Raw genomic sequence first — 20,471 nt, 5'->3', positions numbered from 1 at the left:
GGAGAACGGTCACCACAAAGGTTCATGGGACCCAATATTGTCAAAATCATACTTGGGCATCTAGCCAAACGGGGGAACAGAGTTTGCACCAAAAAAAAAAAAGTCTGGGGAGGGCTGGCAAAAGGGCAAGTGGGGTGCTCGTGTTTGCTGCAATAATTACGGGGCTGAAATGCTCTTATTTAGAACAGACACACAAAAATGGAGAACGGGGGAAGCCACTCTTTTGGTGGGATTCTCAAATTCTTTTTTTTTTTTTTCCTTTTAATCTCCATTCTGGCACCCAAACCTGGTGCACAGGAAGGGCGTTTCTACCTGTTTCTGACCTCTTCACAGGCAGAAGAGCAAAGAAAAGGCAGAGGAGAAGCCTGCCACTGCCGCTGCCCCTCCTCCTCCGTCCTGCGGTCGTTTTTTAAACTTGCATGCATTTTTTTTTTTTAAAACGTGCGGCTTGCCCCTCCCACCCCGGTTGTGATCTGGGGAGGAAGATGAAGAGAGGTGAGGGGTAGGTGGGTCTTCTTTTGCCGCTGCCCCCAGCACACTGCCACAGCTGTCTCTGGAAGGAAAACTTGGCACCCCCTGCTGGCCCCAGGGCATCACTGCAGGTCCCGGTCTTCCAGGTAGCGGTATTCAAAGGTGAAACCCTCCTTTTTGCGCTGGCCCCATTTCTCGTAATCAAAGTAGATGTAAGTGCCCTGAGCAGAAACAGGAAAACAAAACACAATTCGTGACCTCTTGCCTGACTGAACACATTTAAAAAGGAACCTAAAAAAGGAATCCTGGATTCTGTTGCTAAATGATATCTGCCCTCCCAGGTGAAAGCAGGAGTCCCGTGGCTTTAAGTGGGCCTGGTTCCTTCTCATGTAAGAACCTCAAAGAATGTTACTTGAAGTTTACAACTTTGGGAATTTAGGAGGAAGCAGTTTCTTCACGCCTTCCCTTGTGTGAGGGGAAAAGTAGTACATCAGACATGCGAGGTACGGCAGAATCAAAAGCATCCCGTTTCTGTTTTGGGTGATGGAAAAATGGCACGGTCACTTTTTCGGGTGATGGACGACATCAGCCTCAAAAGGACCTCCATCTTGTCTTCTTTAAGGAATGTGAAGCAAATATGAGTAATTTACCACATTGACAAACATTCATCCATGCCGGTGACTGCAGCAGAGAGAAAAGTGGGGCCACCTCATTCGTAAATGTATACATGGAGTCACGGTGGAACTTCCACAGCCTAGACTTATTATATTACAGGAAAGCAACTTCTAATTCTTACGGAAGAATAGTTAATTAACTAAAAAGGTATCTGCAGAAGGGACTAGGTTTTTCCATATGGGAACCTGATTTCGTTAACTCTTCTTCTGTCTTACTCCAATGCCCTGCCATGTTCTCTTCTGCCCATGAAAGTTATAAGGAACATTACAATTTTTAACCCCGATGAAGGCACAACTACTGTTTCAAGTGCAGAAAAGGTGACCATGGCCTTAAGCAGGGCCTCAGGCTTCGTAAGGGATGTTTGGAATAGTTATGGCCTATCCTTGTTGTGTCAATACCAAGGAAGAATGGAGAATTATTGTTTGAACCTCGGTTTCAGTTTAAAAAAAAAAAAAAGAGTGCCCCTTAATGACCTGTATGGTAGCCAAACCCCTGCACTGCTGCAATGAATACAATGTCATGGCTGATGCTAATCTGAATATAGCTGGGTTTCTTTTCTTTTTAATCTGTTTTTACAGATTGTCTTTGACTTTACAACTGGTTGCTCAGTGACCATTCAAATTTACAACGGACCTCCCCAGGCCTACAATCCAGATTCAAAGTTCTGATGCTAACCCCCACCCCCCCACCCCCAATGACTTGCCTTTTGAGCATTCAGCAACCTCCCACATTTATGGCTGCTTGACGTAGCAAGAAAAAAACACCCATTGTGGACAATGGATTCATCTAATGACTGCAGTGTTCGCTTAACGACCACTGCAAAAAAAATGACTGTAAAGTCAGGTGTAGTCACAGGGTAACCTGTTTAATGACTGGCATGACTTACAACTAATTCTGGGTTCAAGTCAACACTACCTGCAAATATAATTTATAATTTACTGAACAACAAAAAAAACCCAACCCAATTTGACTGCGACTTGACTTCAGAACTGCTCAAAGTCCTTGGAACAAGCCTGTTTCCCCTCACAAAATGCCATGATGTATGAAGCGTTCTGCTCAAAATGGACACATACATGCTCAGTTGCATTCTTCCTACGAGGAATGGACCATTAGTCCTTGCTAATACAGGTAAAATTGCTTCGACGGGCCTGTCTTCCGTTACCTTCACCCTCACCTGCTCAAACTCATCAGTGATGGTCTTAGGTTCTTCGTGCCGCTGAAACCACATCATGTACTTCGTATGGAAGCGCCACGATTGCTTCTTCAGTGCCTTTGCTGCCAGGTATTGTGCCTTCGTACCCTGTGAAGCGAGAGAGGAAAAACAGATCAGAGCTGTGGGGTTTGCAGGTCGAAGAAAGAGATGCTGATCATCCCATGCGCCAAGTAGTCCTCAGGAATGACCCAGCGAGGAGAGCCAGCACGATTCTTCCCCGACTACCAAAGGGGATGGAGGGAGGGGCTGTCCGTTACCTCCAGGTAGTAGAAGATGAAGAAAAGAGTCTCTGTGGAGAGGCGCTGGTAGAATTCCACCGTGTCGGAGTGTGGAGGAGGCATCTGGTGGTGGTATGGAGGAGTCGGACAGGGATTGCGAGGCAGGTATTGCCTGTGGGATGGGGACGAGAAGGGAGAACAAGAGCAAAAAAGACAGAAATAAGACGAGGAGAAAATCGGGAAATTCACAAGATTTCTGTGAGTTCTCCCCTACATAAAGATACAGATTCCCAAGTGTGAGGAATAACAATATTCAGCCTCAATCCTTCCTCAACTGATGGCCATCTGAAGTCTGGATCCTGAGGTGGTCAGGCTCCATTCCCTCCCTCTTTCTGCAATGTCCTGAATTCTCATCTACAACATTAGGAGCGAGTCCCAAGGGTGCTTTTTTTCAAGAGGCAACTGGATTTTCTGGTTTTTCTTTGAAGACGTTTCGCTTCTCATCCAGGAAGCTTCTTCAGCTCTTGAGAAGTGAAACATCTTCAAAGGAAAACCAGAAAGCCCAGCTGCCTCTTGAAAAAGCATCTTTGGGACCTCCATAGACATTAGGAGCGAAACTTCCCCAAACAGGCCAGTCCAACCAGGTTTTAGGAAGTGACCCAAGGAACGAAGAGGAACAATTTGTGTTCATGATGAGAAGTGTGGCAAGTTGAAGTAGTTCTCAAACTCTGGGTCATGACACTTAAGTGAGGGAGGAGGCAACACACATTTTTGTGGGACTGGAACAAGCAAAGCCAAGATTGCTGCCAGAATTTGATCCTTTTGGTGCCCTGACAAGCATTTGAGCAGAATCAGACAGTGGTCAGACAGAATCTAACTACATTCAATCTATTTATTTACCCCAATGTCCAACTGACAGCACATTTTTCCTTCATGAATGAAGGCGAATATACGTGTCCCAGGATAATGTTGCAGGATCCAATCTGGGTCAGTCAGCGGGACCAGAGGTTTAGTCTTCAGGACTAGAGGTTTAGTCTTCCGAGCTTTCAGACTTGTGCTGGAACCTGTCCTTAGGAACTTCTCTGTGTGCGTTGGGCTGTTTCTGTGTGTGGTGTTTATTGGTGCCTGTTGTGTGTAGCTTTTTAAATGTAGATTCAGGGTGTTGGAAGGGTGGCTATTATTGGCTGTTGTTTCCTTGTGCTGCCAAGTCTCCTAAGTACTTGATAAGCTGAGGGTAAATAAGCACTCCTGTTGATTGACAAGGTTGATTCCCAGGTTTCAATCACTTCCCTGGCTGTTTTTGTGCCTGCTTGTCCAACAATCTTAGTAGCTGCAAAATTGAATGTATGTCCTTGTTTATTGCAATGTGAGGCTACCAATGGGTTTGGGTCACCTCGTCTGACTGCTCATTGTGTCCTTGCAATCTGGTGGTTAGTGGATCCCTTGCAAGATTGCCCCTGTGACTACCTTATTTAGGACAAACGGGGAGGAAGCTAACCACCAGATTCCAAGTGATTTACAACCATCTTATCAAGTACTTAGAAAGTGGTGGCTTTGCAGCAAAAGGAACCAACAGCCAACATCAGCCAATAATAGCCAGCCATCAAGGCCCCAATTTATATCTGAAAAGCTACACACAATAGACACTATATAAATACCACGCATAGAACAGCTTAAAGTGCAGAGAAGTTCTTTGAAGATGGGCTCCAGCCCGAATCTAAAAGCTTGGAAGACAAAACCTCAGGTCCCAGTGACCGACCCAGATTGGGTCCTGCAACATTTTACCTTGCCTCTAATATGTTATTTGCAACCTCTCCCTCCACCAATCCCAGGAAAAAGGCTAAAAGGCAGCTTCTGCAGCTATGTTCATAGCCTTTTAATGGCAGCCAGGATACAACAGGCCTTGTTCTACGTCCGGTTTGTCTACCTCATGTGCTCATCAGCATTTCCTGACTGCATGAATGCGCATGGCAACTGGATCAATATCAGAAGCAGGCAGGGATGGAGAGAGGGTCACAGATAGTCACCGACTCAAGGACTGAATACTTGAGCAAGGTTGTAATTGAAAGGCCGACCCTGATGCCTTACACACCCACAACCAGGATCACTGTAAGGGTGGGTTTTCCTTCCCATTTGCTTGTCCAGGCAGTGTAAGAACAAGTCCTGACAAGGCTCCAATTCCGGATTCACAAGCCTCGTGGCCCACACATCTAAAGCTGAGTTGCTGTCAAAATTAGCTCTTGTGCTGCCCAGACAAGCCATTAGCAAAGTCAGGATGTTATAAAGAATAAATACAAAAATACAAAATGCAGGGAAAAAAAGCAAGAGTAATTTTTTCAACAACAAATATTTCAGAAATTATGCAAAACTAGCAAGCTCATCCTTCTGGTTAAAAAGGTAGCTTTAAACTAAAGGAGAACAGAATTCAGGTAATCCTTGATTTACAACAGTCCGCTTAGTGATAATTCGAAGTTACAGCGGCACTGAAAAAAGGGACTTATGATCATGACCGTTGCAGCATCCTCATGGTCACGTGGTTTACATTCAGACACGCGACAACTGACTCACATTGATGACGGTCGCAGTGTCTTAGGATCATGTGATCATGTTTTTGCAACCTTCTGATGAGCAAAATCAATGGGGAAGCCAGATTCGCTTAACAACCATGTTACTAATTTAACAACTGCAGCGATTCACTTAAGAAATGTGGCAAGGAAAGTTGTAAAATGGGGCAAAACTCAGTTAACAAATTTCTCACTTAGCAACATAAATTTTGGGCTCAACTATGGTTGTATGTTGAGGACTACGTGTAGAATAGAATTGTCACTTTAAATGTACACTAATCAACATACATTAAAGGCTTTATTTAACAAAATTGTGAGGTTCTAGCATGGTTTTATTTGATATTCAGATCCAATGTTGCTTATTAAAATGGGTGTATTTATTTCTTGCCTCACCCTATCCTCTGTGAAAGCATTAGTTTCTGTCAAGGGATGATACACATGCATTTATTGTTTTAGGAGGTCACAGCATTGCGAAATGTTAGAAAGAACCCTTGTCTTGGATGTATGCTTTCTAATGCTTTGACTTGTGCCGTATCCTCCCTTGCCATGAAAGTACCAACACTGGGTTTCCCATCATCCTCTGGGCTTTTCTGACCGAATATGATCAACACCACAGACACAATACAGTGGAAACATACAACTATTCTTTGTCTAGCAGCCATATTCTACTTTTAAGCTGTGCTGGAGCCAAGTTCCAACAAATCAGTAAATCAAAATGCTTAAAATTTGAGTGTTACCCCAATTAAGGAATAGCCAAACAAGCTAACAGTAAGCAACAGCCCAATCAAGGAACAACCAAGATCACTTTCACCAACACTGGCAGGGCAAGCCACTAGAATATAAAATGAGAGCAAACCCTTCTCCCTTCTCACACTGATAGTGTTACCTAGTATGGTAATAAAATGTCTGCAAAAAAAACAAGCTCAGGGAACTCCAGTGACCTCCCGGTTCTACCCCAAGATACAAATATTCTCTTCTATCGATATTAGTCTTCATGTGATCACCCCCAGTATATTTAAGGAGTTCCTTTTGTCCATCAAAACAGCCATTTTTTAAATAAAGATTCTGGTAACCATTTCCAAGGTTTCTTTTGGGGTCAATGGTTCTACACTCTTGAGTCAACAGCTTTTAACGTACTTATTATATTTGATTAAGGGAGACTTAGCTCTATAGGCAATCCTTGACTTACAACCATTCATTTAATGACAGTTCAAAGTTATGATAACACTGGGTAAGTGATTTACCACCAGTTCTTGCATTTACAACCAACTGAGCATTCCCCCCCAAGGTCATGTGATCAGAATTTGGTCACCTGGCAATCCACACGTATTTACAACAGTCGCAGTGTCCCAGGGGTGTGTGTGTGTGTCACATGATCGCCATTTGCGACCCGTCCAGCTGGCTCCTACAAGTGAAGTCAATGGGAAAAGACAGATTTGCTTAATGACCACATGTGTCAGCTTTGGAAGCCATATTAGGCCGGAAGCTTCAATGCTGCCACCTTCTCATGTGTGGGAAAGTAGGAGAGGGGGTTAAGGAGAGGAGTTGTCCGTAGACATAATAGCATTCTTCCTGTTGGTCAAGGTCAGGGCGATCCAGCAACTGGAGAAGGAGTGGTCAGGGGGCTGGGTCGAGATGGAAAGGACGTTGATTGGAGCATGTGATCGACTGGGGAGTAAGAGGATGGTTTTGGGGGTTTTGACTTTCTGAGGGAAAACCCGGGCTTTTCAGATTCGGATTTTCCCAGATGTGCCAGTTTGCCTATTCTAGTAAAGAGAACTTTGGAAAATGTTTGCTTCCGCGTCTTTACTTAGAGTTAGGGTTTTTCTGGAACGCTGACAACATGTTTCACTTAAGAACTGTAGCATTTTGTTTAACAATCATGGCAAAAAGGCCATAAAATCAGCCACGCAACTCACTTAATAACTGCCTTGCTTAGCAACAGAAATTCTGATCTCGGTTGTGGTTATAAGTCAAGGTTATACCTGTATGCTCAGAAACCATTAAGAGAAGATGCTGAACTAATTTGAAAACTACATCAACAATGTAAATTTCAGAGAACTTCAAAGTCTAGTCCTGCTGCCTTCCCCCATTTCTCAGAGGAGATGATCTATTGTTATTCCGATGCCCTCACGTCCCCAGGCTTTTTCCCATAATTTCCCCTTACCGGATTCTTTCCGAGTCAGAAGGGTGAGGCATATGGTGCCAGGCGGCCTCTTCCATGGCCTGTTGGTACAGCTGCTCCTTAATGAGAGGCACGGGCCCCAGAGGGCACACCCCAAGGGAAAGGGGTATGTTCACCTCCGATAGCTGGATGGGGGGCTGGTTGGAGGCTGGCTGAGATGTTGTGCTAGTAATTAAGATGTCAGCTGGAGCAAACAAAGAAGGAAGAACCACTCAGAAATTGTACACTTAGGGTTGAAGTTATTTTGACCATTGCAAGATTCTAAATTTTTCTTTTCCAAACCTGGCAATCTGAAGATTTGTGGACTTCAAACTGCCAGAATTCTGGCTGGCTGGGAAATTCCATGAGTTGAAGTCCATACATCTTAAAGTCGCCAAGTTTGAAAAATGCTGTCCTGGATCCAACTAGAAAGATTTACCTAGCAAAAATAACTTAAGAGCAAATCAGATGAAAACATAAACTAGACTTTAGTGTGTATTTTATTCTTGATGTCCACCCTTCTGCCTTCCAGAAGACCATTAAAACATTGTTCTTCTAGTTAACTTGGGGTCTTGATGGGGGTGCTCTACGCTTGAGAGGACTGGTGGACTAATTGGGAAGATGCCACCAATGTGCCACTCTTGCTTTTGGTTTTCCTAGTTTTGTACCTAATTCTTATTAATTTTAATGTTTTAAATACATCCATCCATCTAATGGGGCTTCATCCTAAATGTAGGCAGGACTGGGATTTTTGCGCGTGTGAGTGGAATTTGGCAATTTTTGACTGAGTTTAAGAAAAAAGATTGAGAGTACACAAGAACAAAATCGAATTAAAAGATGGAGGAAGGAGACCATCGAGCAAGGAATAACATTAAAGGAGGATCTGCCCTCCCTTATACTACTTGGAGGACCCTGAATAGGTTTGCGAGTTGGAGAGCCTAAGTGTAAAACTAGTATGCTCAAGTGGGAAGCCCTTGGCAGAAAGCAAACACGCCGTGTGAATATGGAGAGACGCAGAGCCTGCCCCATCTGCTGGTATGTCAGCTACTGTCAGAAACATGTACCAATAATGACTTATATTTGGCCAACGACAAAGCCAAGAAGGTGACTTCATTCTAGCAGTTTAAAAGTTTGATCTAGACATGGAAGAAGTATTGCATTTACTTCAAGATTTCAATTACAGTTTTGTGTACTTTCTGCTTCAAAATACTGGGAAATGAAGTTATTGGATTTCAGCAGGAGATCCTCTCTCCAGAGAGAGAGGGGTGGGGTGGGAGGGAGATAAGAGAGATGGAGGGAGGGAGAGAGACAGAGAGAGAGAGAGACAGAGAGAGAGCGACTTATTATCTGCACAATTTCCATCCATCATGGCCCTCCAGACACACAGGCTTTTGATGCAGAATCTACCTTTTGGCATTCAGATCCTGAACTTCAGACATTTTCCACTGGTTTGGCCTTGCTCCTGACCCATAGCTTAAGACAGCAGATGCCCCTTTTCTCACTACTTACCCCTTTCAGCCAGGTGAAGAGATGGCACTGGGTCTTCTATGCTAGAGCTGATGGCTGCCCTCTCAGCCATGGATTTCAACGAACTTAGAGGTTCAGGTGCCTACAGGGCAAAAGAGACACCCAAAGGAAAAGAGGTAATGAAAAACAGAGGCACAGATTTGTGTTTTAAGAACTCTGCTTAAAAACAAAACAAATAAACAACAAGGAAGCTCAAGCCAATTATGGTTTCTCTGGTTAGCAAACCTTACAGAGCTGCTGAAAGAATAACAGAACAAACCCAGCTCCGTGTAGCAGCTCCAGTGGTTGTTCTAAAACAGTTAAAGCCATGCTGAATCACATTGAAGGCCTATGCGGTGCCACAAGAGCAAACCAAAGCTTTTCTGAGAAGTTCTCAGGCAGACAATAGGAATGAAAGTATCCTCACGTTCCCCAATAATTAATACCCCCAAATATTCTGCCTCTGGTTCTGAAGGAAACGTATTTCCCTTTCCCTTTTTTTCCATGTCTTGTGGAATTTTATACATCCCTACTGTGCCTTCCCTTCTCTTTTGCCTCTCTAGGGTTTAAAACAACAACTTATTACATTTCTCCTTGGAAAACTGCTCCAACCCTCCTATTATTTTAGTCATTTCCCTTTTCTAGGATTGTGGTATCAATTTCAGCCCGTAATGCTAAAAATGAATATTGTATTTCAAATCCAATCATACCAGTACCAAAGGTACCTTTTCAAGAGGCAACTGGAGTTTCTGTTTTTTCTTCAGAGCCATTTTGTTCTTCAGCTGTGACTGGATGGTGGGGAAATGGAAAGATTTATACTCCTTGCAGACAGCTGGTTCTTTGCATTCTTTTAGAAAGTCATTAAAGCCACCTGGAGGTTATCTGTGTCCTTAGGATCAACTGAGTGGTGCAAATTAGTGTGTAGCCTGCTTGGAACTGTTGAAAAGGCTGTGTTGTAGACTGGAGATAGATGATGTTGTATCCCTCCCCCTCTGTTTAGAATAGAATAACAGACCTTGGAGGTCTTCTAATCCAACCCCCTGCTTTGAGAGAGGGCTATTCATCTATCGCTGGTCTACAACACAGCTCTTTCGACAGTTCCAAGCAGGCTCCACACCCATTTGCACCACTCAGGTGATCCTGAGGACATAGATAAAGCTCCAGGTGGCTTTAACGACTCACTAAAAGAATGCAAATGACCAGCTAAAAGAATGCAAATGACCAGCTAAAAGAATGCAAATGACCAGCCTGCTGCAAGGAGTATAAATCTTTCCATTTCCCACCACCCAATCAGAGCTGAAAAAGCTTTTTGGATGAGAAGTAAAAACATCTTCAAAGAAAAAGCAGAAAGTCCAGTTGCCTCTTGAAAAAGCACTTTTAGGACAACCATAACCTGGATAAGTGAGAATCTCCATAGATAATCATATCACAGATTTATTAAGGGGAATTAAGAAATGGGCAGTTTAGCATCTAATTTTATTCCTAGTGATGCCCGACGAGAAATCTGTCTTTTTCACAATTTCACTCACAGTCAAAAAAAATCCTCACAGGACTGAGTTTTATTTAACTGTGTATCGCAAATTCAACCTGTTTCCTAGCCAACCATCACCAGCTCATTTCCTGCCAGCGCATACATGATTAGGATATTGTTCTCCTCAATTTAAAGTTTTAAATTCCTTTAAATTTTCCATTTTATTATTTATTTCTTGGAACCTTGTGCTGTCCCAGTCTTATTTCAGACACCTAAACAAATGAACACATTTTGTTCATCCTAACACTGGTCCACTGATTAACAAGTTGGAAAACTCTGGTTTAGAGACCTGGTTTAGCACAGAGACCTGGTTTAGCACAGGTCTTGGCGTGTCCCAGATTGCAATGTTCAGGTTCTGAAAATTCGCCCAGCCATCTTCCCCACAAGTCAGTGCAATGTTTTGAAACCATCTGTTGGGTGAAAAGTACAGCAGAAGAGAACCGGATTGCTTCTAACCTTGATCTCAGGCGTGGAGCTGAACTGGGGTGGCCCATTGAGCAACGTCTGGGCAGATTTGCTGTCGGAGAAGCTGGGTGTGGGTGAGGCAGGTGGGTTGGCAGTCAGAGGCACCAGGAGGCTGGATCCAGTGCTATTGCTGACACTTGATGGCTGAGGAACTGCACTGGGCTCTTTCCTATCAGAATGAAGCAAGACAAAGATGTTGCTTGGGAGAGCTGGACCTCCATTTCTTTGGGAAAAGGAGTCAGAAAGAGGTGTATAATTTTAAGGAAATAACTACAGCTGCAGATCAGAGGTGGTCCTCACCTTACAATTACAATTGGGGACGGAATATTCCTTACTAAGCAATACGGCCATTAAGCACGACCAATTTTGCAACTTTTTTTTTTTTTTTTGCCATGGTTGTTAAAAGTGGATCAGGCAGCCGTTAAGTGAATCTGGCTTCCCCCTTTGACGTTGCCTGTTGGAAGCCTGCTGGGAAGGTCGCAAATAGCTATCACATGACCCCAGGATGCTGCAGCTCTTGCAAGTACACGCCTGTTGCCAAGCGCCAGAATTTTGATCATGTGACTGTAGGGAAGCTGCAATGGTCTGAGATAAATTGTTTTTTCAATGCTCTTGTAACTTTGGATGGTTGCTAAACAAACGGTCATAAGTCAAGGACTACCTATACCTCACTAGCATGGATTTGCAAAGGAAGCGGAAGAAATAATCATCATTAAGCCAAATCACTCTTTTCTTAAAAGCATGTTATTTCTTTTCCCCAAGTTATTCATGTTCCAGACTGTGTGCATGTTCCAACATCACATGAAGGTGAAAATCCTGTATTTCTGAGGAATAATTGGCATGTTGGCTTAATGTCTGTAGCAACCGAGCACAAACTGACTGAAGCTATTCAGTCAAGTCTGCTATAGATTTTCTGCAGTTATGCTAACATGGAGCGATTCCAAAACTGTAGGATGACATTGTTAAAAAACAAACTGCTTTTGAAAACCTGTCTAGAATAGGAATGTTTGGGACTGGGAGCCTACAGGTAGTCATCGACTTACAACCGTTCATTTAGTGACCGTTCAAAGTTACAACAGTGCTGAAAAAAGTGACTTGTGACCATTTTTCACCCTCGTGATCATTGCAGCATCCCCATGGCCACATGATTTACCTTCAAATGCTTGACAATCGGTTCATATCTATGATGGTTGCAGTATTCTGGGCAGTGGTGAAATCTAAAATTTGTTACTGTGATTCTATGGGCGTGGCTTGGTGGTGGTGGGGTTAATGTGACTGGGTGGGCGTGGCCAATTTCTTTTTTAACTTTTAAAAGCATTTTTTCTACAACCTCTTCGGCGAAGAGGTGGTAAAAAATGCTTTCAAAAGGTTGACGATCCCAGCTGAGTTGCCTGATCAGCAGAAACTTTTTTTCTTTTAAATGCCTCTGCCAATCCAAGCTGAGTTGCCTGATCGGCAGAGGTTTTTAAAAAAACTTAGCTTGGATCGTCAGAGGCATTTAAAAGACAAAAAGGGTTTTTTTTTCTTTTAAAAGCCTCTGACTATCTCAGCTGAGCTGCGCAATCATCAGAGGCTTTTTTTTTTTTTTTTTAACTTTTAAAAGCATTTTTTCGGCCGAAGAGGTTGTAGAAAAAATGGTTTTAAAGTAAAAAAAAAAAAAGCCTATGATGATTGTACGGCTCAGCTGGGCATGATGAGGGGGAGGGGGGGCAGGGATCTTTGCTACCAATTCTCCGAATCAGCCGCATTGGGCGATCCGGTCCAAACCAGGAGCATTTCACCCCTGATCCCGGGGTTATGTGATCCCCTTTTGCGGCCTCCTGACAAGCAAAGTCAATGGGGAAGCCAGATTCGCTTAACAACCATGTTACTAATTTAACAACTGCAGGGATTCACTTAACAAATGTGGCAAGAAAAGTCATAAAACGGGGCAAAACTCACTTTCTCAGCTAACAACAGAAATTTTGGGCAGTTGTTAACTCGAGGGCTACCTGTAGTATTTTCAAAGGGGAAAGAAGAAAGTAGCAAGAAATTCAAAACTGTTCCTCAGTTCCTGAGGGCTAACATAAAATAATTTTATTTTTTTTTAAATTATTTAGACCTTGAACTACTTAGAACTTTAAACACATTAAAGCTGAATCTAAACCTGGAAAAACACGCGACGGTGCTGGTGAGACTGCAGTTACTGGGGCCCAGCTGCCAGACTTATAGGGAAAGAAGTTATATTGAGAGGAAGGGAGGAGAGAGGAGCAAAGGGAGGATGTAGAAAAACCTGGGAAAAAGATACTCACGTGGAAGCACTGGGTGGGTTGTGTGACGCTGTCTGGTTAGGCAACGTCTGGTTGCCGCTGCTTAGTGTTGAATCTGAGCTGCTGTCGGCTACCACGGAGCTGTAACCTGGCAGGAGACAGAAAGGCTAAAGGTCTCTCTAGCACAGAGCTCTGGATCTCTCCTCTTGGTTCTTTGCTTATCCCATGCCAGCTTTTTCCACAACTGGCTGCCCTCTGGATGAGGTGCACTTCAACTGACTGCGAAGCCTGAAAGGATTCACGGGAACTGAATCCCACGCACCTGGAGGACAGCAAGACTGCAAAAGATTGTCCTCTATTGGTAAAACAATAGTCTACATCAGGGGTGTCAAACTCAATTTCATTGAGGGCCGCATCAGGGTTGTGTTTGACCTCTCTCTCTCTCTCTCTCTCTTTGTGTGTGTGCGTATGTATGTGTGTGGGCGTGGCCAGGGTGGGCGTGGCCAGCTTGACGTCACTCATGTTGGGGGTGCCTGTGGTGGCCTGAGCACTCTGCCAGCAAAAACAGGCTTCCGAGCTCAGTTTTCGGCTGTGACGGACTCCTGCAACCTTCTCCCAGTCAAAATGGAGTTCTGGAGGGCCGCAAACGTTTTTGCTGGCAGAGTTACTGTGGGCCGGTCTTTCACTGTTTCCAGAGAGGCCCCACGGGCCAAATCTAAGCACCCTGCGGGCCGGATCCAGGCCCCGGACCTTTTATTTATTTATTTATTTAATTTGTAAACCGGCCTTCTCCCAGAAGGGACTCAGGGCGGTGAACAGCCAAAATTAAAAAAACACACAAATACAAAAGTTAAGATAATTAAAAAGAATTAAATCACTAGCTTCCCAATTTAAAACCCCCCTTGATTTTGACACCCCTGATCTACATATAGGTAGTCCTCGGCTTTACGACTGGCCGCTTAACAACCGTTTGAAATTACAACGGAGAGCAATTTATAACCTGTTTCCAGAGTTACAATGACGATATACCGCCTGTGGTCAAGCGATGGCATTTTGGGAGTTTGGTAGCCATCGCTTATCTTTATGTCAGTTTGCAGCGTCCCATAATCCCATGAAACCCAATTTATGTTTTTTGCTGGTTTCCAGCGTTTACTTTTCCAGTAAAAAAACACCCATTAGGGGAAATGGATTAGCTTAATGACAGTGGTATTCACTTAGTGACTTCAGTGCTCATTTGGATGCCTCAATTTAGGACTGAAATGACCTACAACTGTTAATTCTGGGCTCAGTTACAGTTGTAAGTTGAGGGCCACCTATACTGAGCTCACCATGGAAGTAACAGCAAAGATATACAGGTAGTCCTCGACTTACAGCCTTTTATTTAGTGACCATCCAGAGTGACAATGGCAGTGAAAAAAGTGACTTATGACCATTTTTCACACTTATGACCGTTGCAGCATTCCCATGGTCACACGATCACTCTTGGCAACCGACTCATACTTATGACGCTTGCAGCGTCCCGGGGGGTGGTGGTGGTCATGTGATCCCCCTTCCGCGACCAGCAAAGTCAACATGGAGGCCAGTTTCACTTAACAACCGTGTTACTAACTTAACAAATGCAATGGTTCACTTAACAACTGTGGAAAGAAAAGTCTTAAACGGGGCAAAACTCTCTTAACAAACGTTTCGCCCTGCAACATTAAGTTTTGGGCCCCACTGCGGTCGTAACTCGAGGTCTACCTGTATAAGCAAAAGCTCACCCATCTGTCCCAAACAACAGCAAGAAGCTTCTTTTAAAAACTGTTCTTTTAAGTTTTGCAGCATGACTGCAGGGTCTACAGGTCCCCAGGAAGCCCGGAAAACCCGGAAGAGCAGCCACCCTTGCAACCCGGGGCCCTTCCGCAACAAACTCACTGGTTGCACCATTCTGCTTGCTGGCGTTCTGCTGGGTGCTGGGAGGCCGGGGCTGTGAGGCGTTGCTGCTGGGAGGTGGGGGCGCCACAGCCTGCGCGTAAGGGGTCGGGGTAGTCGGTGCGTGCCCTGCCGGAGGGTTAGCTTTGCTGCTTGCATTCCCGCTGCCAGTGATGGCCCCATTGCTGTTGGAGCCAGGCCCGTTGCCCAGGGAGGACGATGTGCTAGAGCTGCCGCCCATCGGGTAGCTGGGAGGGATGGTGGGAGGCGGCTGGTGGTGGTTGTTGTGGAGGCCTTTTGAACCGTTCTTTGCTGGGGACTAAGGCAGAACAGAGAACAGAAGGTTTGTTTTCATTTGTCTACCCCAAGAAATCCCACTTTCTCTTATCAAACGGGAGGCCATTCATATCTCAAAATCAAATACACAATGGAAGGGATTAAAAACAAATCAATCACAGGTAGTCTCACTTACCGACTGCTTGTTTGGCAACAGCTTTACGGAGGTGATGAACAAGCTAAGTTTATGACTAATCCTAGAATCTGTGGCCGTCGCAGTATCCCCATTTAACAGAATGACAGAGTTGAAGGGGACCCTGGAGGTCTTCTAGTCCAACCCCCTGCTCAAGCAGGAGATCCTATACCAGGGATGACCTATAAGCACGGTCAACTTACGTATTTTCCAGATTTTCGACATTTTCTTATTTTCTATCTTTTTTCTTTGTTTTTCCTTTAATTTTTTTAATGCTTTTATTCTAATAAATACTAGTAAAATATTAAAAAAAGAAAATAGATTTAATGTATCATAATTATTTTTTGTATTTTTTGGGGGGTTCTTGGTGTACTTACAAGTTGCAGGGTCCTAAGATCAGGATTGCTATTTATGATTTTCACAGTGGGCTTCTGACAAGCAAAGCCAATGGGGAAGGCAGCAGGACGTTGCAAGTCACAATTACATTTCACGCTTAACGACCGTGGGGATTGGGCGGAGTTATGCGATATGTCACTTTATGACCACAATGCTTATGACGGAGTTGCCAGTCTCAGCTGTGGTTAGTGAGGACTACCAGAAAAAGACCCATAGGATTGCAAAGATTTTATTTTATTTTTCCCCCCATCACAAAGACAAAACCTTAGGGGTTTCCAAATTCTGACTCCCTTGTCCTTTCTCATAAATAGCCAAACGAAGCATTTCAGTCTTATTGAAGTACAGAGCTACCTGTCTTTGAAATTCATACATAGAATTGGTCGAGTGAAATGCATTCCCACGTTAATGTTGGCATGCTCGTAGAAGCAGGTGCAAGAAAGCCCATGAGAGAAACGGGGCCTCATCATGCAGTATTTCTGCATGCTAAGAGATCTGAAGTGGATGGATTCCTCAAAGCGATTTCTCTGGGGTAATTCGGGAAGTGGCTCAAGTCATTAAAACTAGATTGTACTGTATCAGGAACAATGAAGATCCGTTAATTCTAACTAACTAGTCTCAACACTTCTTCAAGTTTCAATTTTATTAGATTTCTATACCGCCCTTCTCCTGAAGGACTCAGGGCGGTGTACAGCCATATTAAAACACATAGATTTATAAAATTTAAAACCAATTAAAATCGAATATAAAAATTTGGCCCACGAATTAAAACACACATACACCCATTTTAAAATTCATACTAGGCCAGTCTGGCTTGCTGGAACAGGAGGGTCTTAAGGGCGCGGCGAAAAGTATGCAGGTCGGGGCTAAGACGAAGCTCTAGGGGCAGCTCATTCCAGAGGGCTGGTGCCCCCACAGAGAAGGCTCTCCCCCTGGGTGTTGCCAGTCGGCATTGTTTGGCCGACGGCACCCTGAGGAGCCCCTCTCTGTGGGAGCGTATTGGCCGGTGGGAGGTTGTTGATGGCAGAAGGCGGTCTCGTATATACCCCGGTCCTAAGCCATGGAGTGCTTTAAAGATGGTAACCAACACCTTGAATCGCACTTCCTCTTCAAAAGATTCCCAATGCCCTTCTCCCTAATCAAAACTTGACTGTTTCCAGCTTCTCCCACCATGCCTTTACAAGATGAAGAACCCCGGGCTTCAAACTCACTTGGCTGACTTCACTGTCTGTTGACCGTCCTCGTTTCTTATCATCTTCAGAGTTCTCCTAAAAAAGGAAAAAGAAAGGTTGAGTAGCACAGCACAAAACAGCATCTAACTATCTGTCTAAGATATGAGACTTGAGTTCAGCCCTGCTTCATATTTGGAGGAGAGACTGTCTGGGCATTTGAGAGGACTGCGTAGACTAGTTAGCAGACAAGCATCTCCCAGAAGGCGGCAATGGTAAAGCACATTTGTAACCTTGCCGTGTAAACTGGGTGGATGCAGCTAGCAGGCCTCGAGTGCAACTCAAAGGCATCTAATTAAGCATCATCACAGGAAAAGATATTCTCCTGCGAATAAACATGGAAGCTGACCTCATGAAGCCCTCATCAGAGTTCATGCATGTATGCTTCGTTCCCACGAACCCATGGATGTTCCCTCACCATCCTCACCAAGGACCCTCCTTACCGTTGTGCAGTTTGCAGGGCTGGGTGGGATTGGGGAGCTGGATGTGGTCGAGGTGGGTGTGCTGCTGGACTGGTTGAACATCTCATCTTCCATGTGGCTATGGCTGGGTGGGGAAGTGGCTACCAGTGCCTGTGCTGGAAGACCAAGAGCAAGAGAAGATGAAGAGAGACGTGTATGCAATCAGGCAGAAACATTATGGCCAGTTAAGACAAACATAGAAAACTTATCTTTGAATTCTAAATCAGGGACTCCCAATCCCCGATCCCTGGACCGGCTCTGGGCCCAGGCATGTCAGAAACCGGGCCAGGCAAACAAGCAAAGCTACATCTGTGGGATGTTGGTAGCATGTGAAATCTCTCTCTAAGTATTCACTTAGTGACCATTTTGCTTAACAACCGTTGGAATGGAATATGGTTCTTAAATGAAACTGTATAATCATGACTGCAGTTCCAAGAAGCAAGAGAGAATCTGCTGGGAATATTGAAAGAAAAAAATATAAGGGGCTCTGAAGGCAGATGCTGCCCTTACATTGACAAGGTCTGGAGTTTTATGGGGAGGGAAACTATGGTGATTTTACTGCAACTATTTCAAATGTAATCTCCACCACGACTGTCTGCCCAGAGGTAACACTTACGAATGTCTTCTAAGTCGAGGTCATCGTAGAGAAACTCATTCTCCTCAAAATCGGGGTCCTGCGAAGAATCTACGTAATACTCCACATCATCCTTAATTTTGCGGATAGAGTCCACGTTGATGGAGTCGTTGTCCAGCATGCGCAGGATTGTCTCCAGCATCCGGATGTGGTACCGATGCTTCTCAATGTGCCGCTTCAGTCCCTCGATCCGGTCTTGCTTCTGTTTCCCATGGGAAGAACAGGTCGGATCACACACTAAGCCAGCATTTCTCGACCTTTGCAACTTTTAAGATGCAGGCTGGGAATTCTGGGAGTTGAAGTTTTTAACTCTTTAAAAGTTAAAAATCTCTAAAAGCTGCCACGGTTGAGAAGAAGTGCTGCGCTGAGCTATTAAGGGGGCTTGTTGGGTTCTGACTTAGTGAATTCCTAGTCTTTGGGTTGGGATGTGGATGTGCATATTTTATAATGCACCGTTTCCTGACCTCCAAATGTGTTGGTGCCACAAAACTCCTGGAAGGGGGAATCCTGTCTCTCCAATTTTTGGACAGCATAACGTTAAAAAAGGCTCTAAAAATGTTATTGACTGCTCAAGCTTTTTGGAAAAAAAAAAGACAGGTAAAATATGCCTCTGAAATAACTGCCAATTTCGGATATGCTATGTTCTGAAATGTTAAGTCCAACTCGGACATGAAGCTTAGGCTATCCTCTTGCAATGCAAAGTGACCGTGCCAATTCACCCTTCAGTTAACCTGTCTCCGGGATTGGAATGATTCCAAGGAGACCCAGTTTCTAATCCATCCTCCTCAGCCATGGAAATTCCTTTGAGTATCCTGGGCCATTTACTCTCCCTCTCTTCAGCTCAGCTCACCTCACAGGGCTGTTCTTGTGGGGAAAAAATATGAAGTACCTAGTACAGTGCTTTGAGCTCCTGAATGAAAAGAAGGGTCGGATCTAATAAAAAAGGATTTCACAAACCCTCAAATGCCTGGATTTTCCACACTGAGCTCCATTCATTAATCCCCAATGCACTGTAGGCACAAGCTTCTAAAGAGACATTTCATCAACTCACATCCTTGTCTCCTTTCTTCTTGCGCGTCTGGACCGAGAGTGACTCCACTTCGCTCTCAAACTGATCCACCTGCATGTTCAAGGTGTCTATTGTATTCTGGGAGGAAGGAAGGGAGGAGAGAGGAAACAGACAGACAGATCATTATCCAGTCAGACAATGAAACAGGCAAACATACTTACAAGGTTAAGTAGCTATGCAGGAAAAAGGAACTAACTAGGGTAATAATAAGAACTAATGGGACACATAAATAACTGTTAATGAAGCAGATCACTGCCGACCAACCAATGAGTAAAAAAAGAAAAAAAGAAAAAAAAATTAATATACAGCCTGGGATTTCCAATGGAAAGTCCCAGAAATTCTGGGAGATGTGTGAAAGATGGGAGAGCATATGAGATAACACTTTGTGTGCCAGCTGGAAGTTTCACCTTCTTCAGAATTGCAATTGTACTAACTTCCTGCCTGTGGTCTATTTTCTAAAAAAGTGTTCTATCAGTATCATTTGCTAGGTAATCTAATACACAATAAATGGCATATAGCAGATATTTATTTGTACAATAGAAGTGTCTCTGGTGGCTCTCCTTAAAAAGACCAGGTGATTTATTTTAAGAATAACATTTCCTTGGGCCACAGTCCATAGATCTGATGAAATGCTACCTTGAATGGCAGAGGCTGTTTCCTGATTATGCTTTTGTAGGGCACAGGGCTGCTCTGAATACCAATGACAGATTTCTTATTTTCTGGTCTATTGTTTTCTACCATTTCTGGTTATATGTATGTATGTGTATATATGTGGGGGGAGGGAGGGAAGGAGGGAGTGCTTTCTGTGGTTTTTTCATTTAATTTCCTCCTGATCTGTGTTTCTCTTTCTCCTTTAAATATATAATGAAGAAAGCACAGATGGTTAACAATTAGGTATTACTAAAAGGAGCTAGCTCCCCAGTTGTTTGTGATGGTATTCTTAACAAGCTATGTGCATTAATTAGCTTGGCAATGCCAGGATCTCAGAGCTATAAACAACCATTTGGCCAATGGATCTTGAAGCTCTTCCTAACCCGTGTCTTTCCATTATCTATAGCCAGAAGGGTCCAATATAAACACTAACTGGAGATGCTACTTTTGTCCTTATCAGTCCTTGTTGCATATTCATTCCTTCTGACACTACTTTTACTTCTTCTGCTCCATTAAATTCGGTAAGCCGTTTAGGGTCGTGATTTGAGTTTTGCGATATATAAATAAATGAGTTAACTGTGCACCTATGTGCACAAAA

The 20,471-nt window shown here is 43.9% G+C and overlaps 1 protein-coding gene across 5 annotated transcripts in view; it reads right to left on the bottom strand.

Annotated features, from left to right (window-relative positions):
• Positions 1-221: 221 nt before the first annotated feature.
• The window catches only part of CNOT3 (CCR4-NOT transcription complex subunit 3), a 41,982-nt gene continuing 21,732 nt past the window's right edge, over positions 222-20,471 (bottom strand). For all 5 annotated transcript variants that reach the window (XM_034419486.2, XM_087893895.1, XM_034419485.3 and 2 more), the window contains 12 exons: positions 19,205-19,300; positions 18,136-18,355; positions 17,502-17,635; positions 17,041-17,097; positions 14,971-15,286; positions 13,099-13,204; positions 10,799-10,976; positions 8,815-8,914; positions 7,309-7,510; positions 2,617-2,749; positions 2,321-2,446; positions 222-692 (listed from right to left, as the gene is read on the bottom strand). In XM_034419486.2, the coding sequence (XP_034275377.1) occupies positions 594-692; positions 2,321-2,446; positions 2,617-2,749; positions 7,309-7,510; positions 8,815-8,914; positions 10,799-10,976; positions 13,099-13,204; positions 14,971-15,286; positions 17,041-17,097; positions 17,502-17,635; positions 18,136-18,355; positions 19,205-19,300 (1,767 nt within the window). In that variant the 3' untranslated portion in view covers positions 222-593. The remainder of the gene's footprint in view (positions 693-2,320; positions 2,447-2,616; positions 2,750-7,308; positions 7,511-8,814; positions 8,915-10,798; positions 10,977-13,098; positions 13,205-14,970; positions 15,287-17,040; positions 17,098-17,501; positions 17,636-18,135; positions 18,356-19,204; positions 19,301-20,471) is intronic.

Source organism: Pantherophis guttatus, chromosome 4 (genome assembly GCF_059756535.1).
Source record: "Pantherophis guttatus breed Tessera chromosome 4, ASM5975653v1, whole genome shotgun sequence".
Lineage (NCBI taxonomy): Eukaryota > Metazoa > Chordata > Lepidosauria > Squamata > Colubridae > Pantherophis > Pantherophis guttatus.
This window is presented reverse-complemented; position numbering and strand designations above follow the sequence as displayed.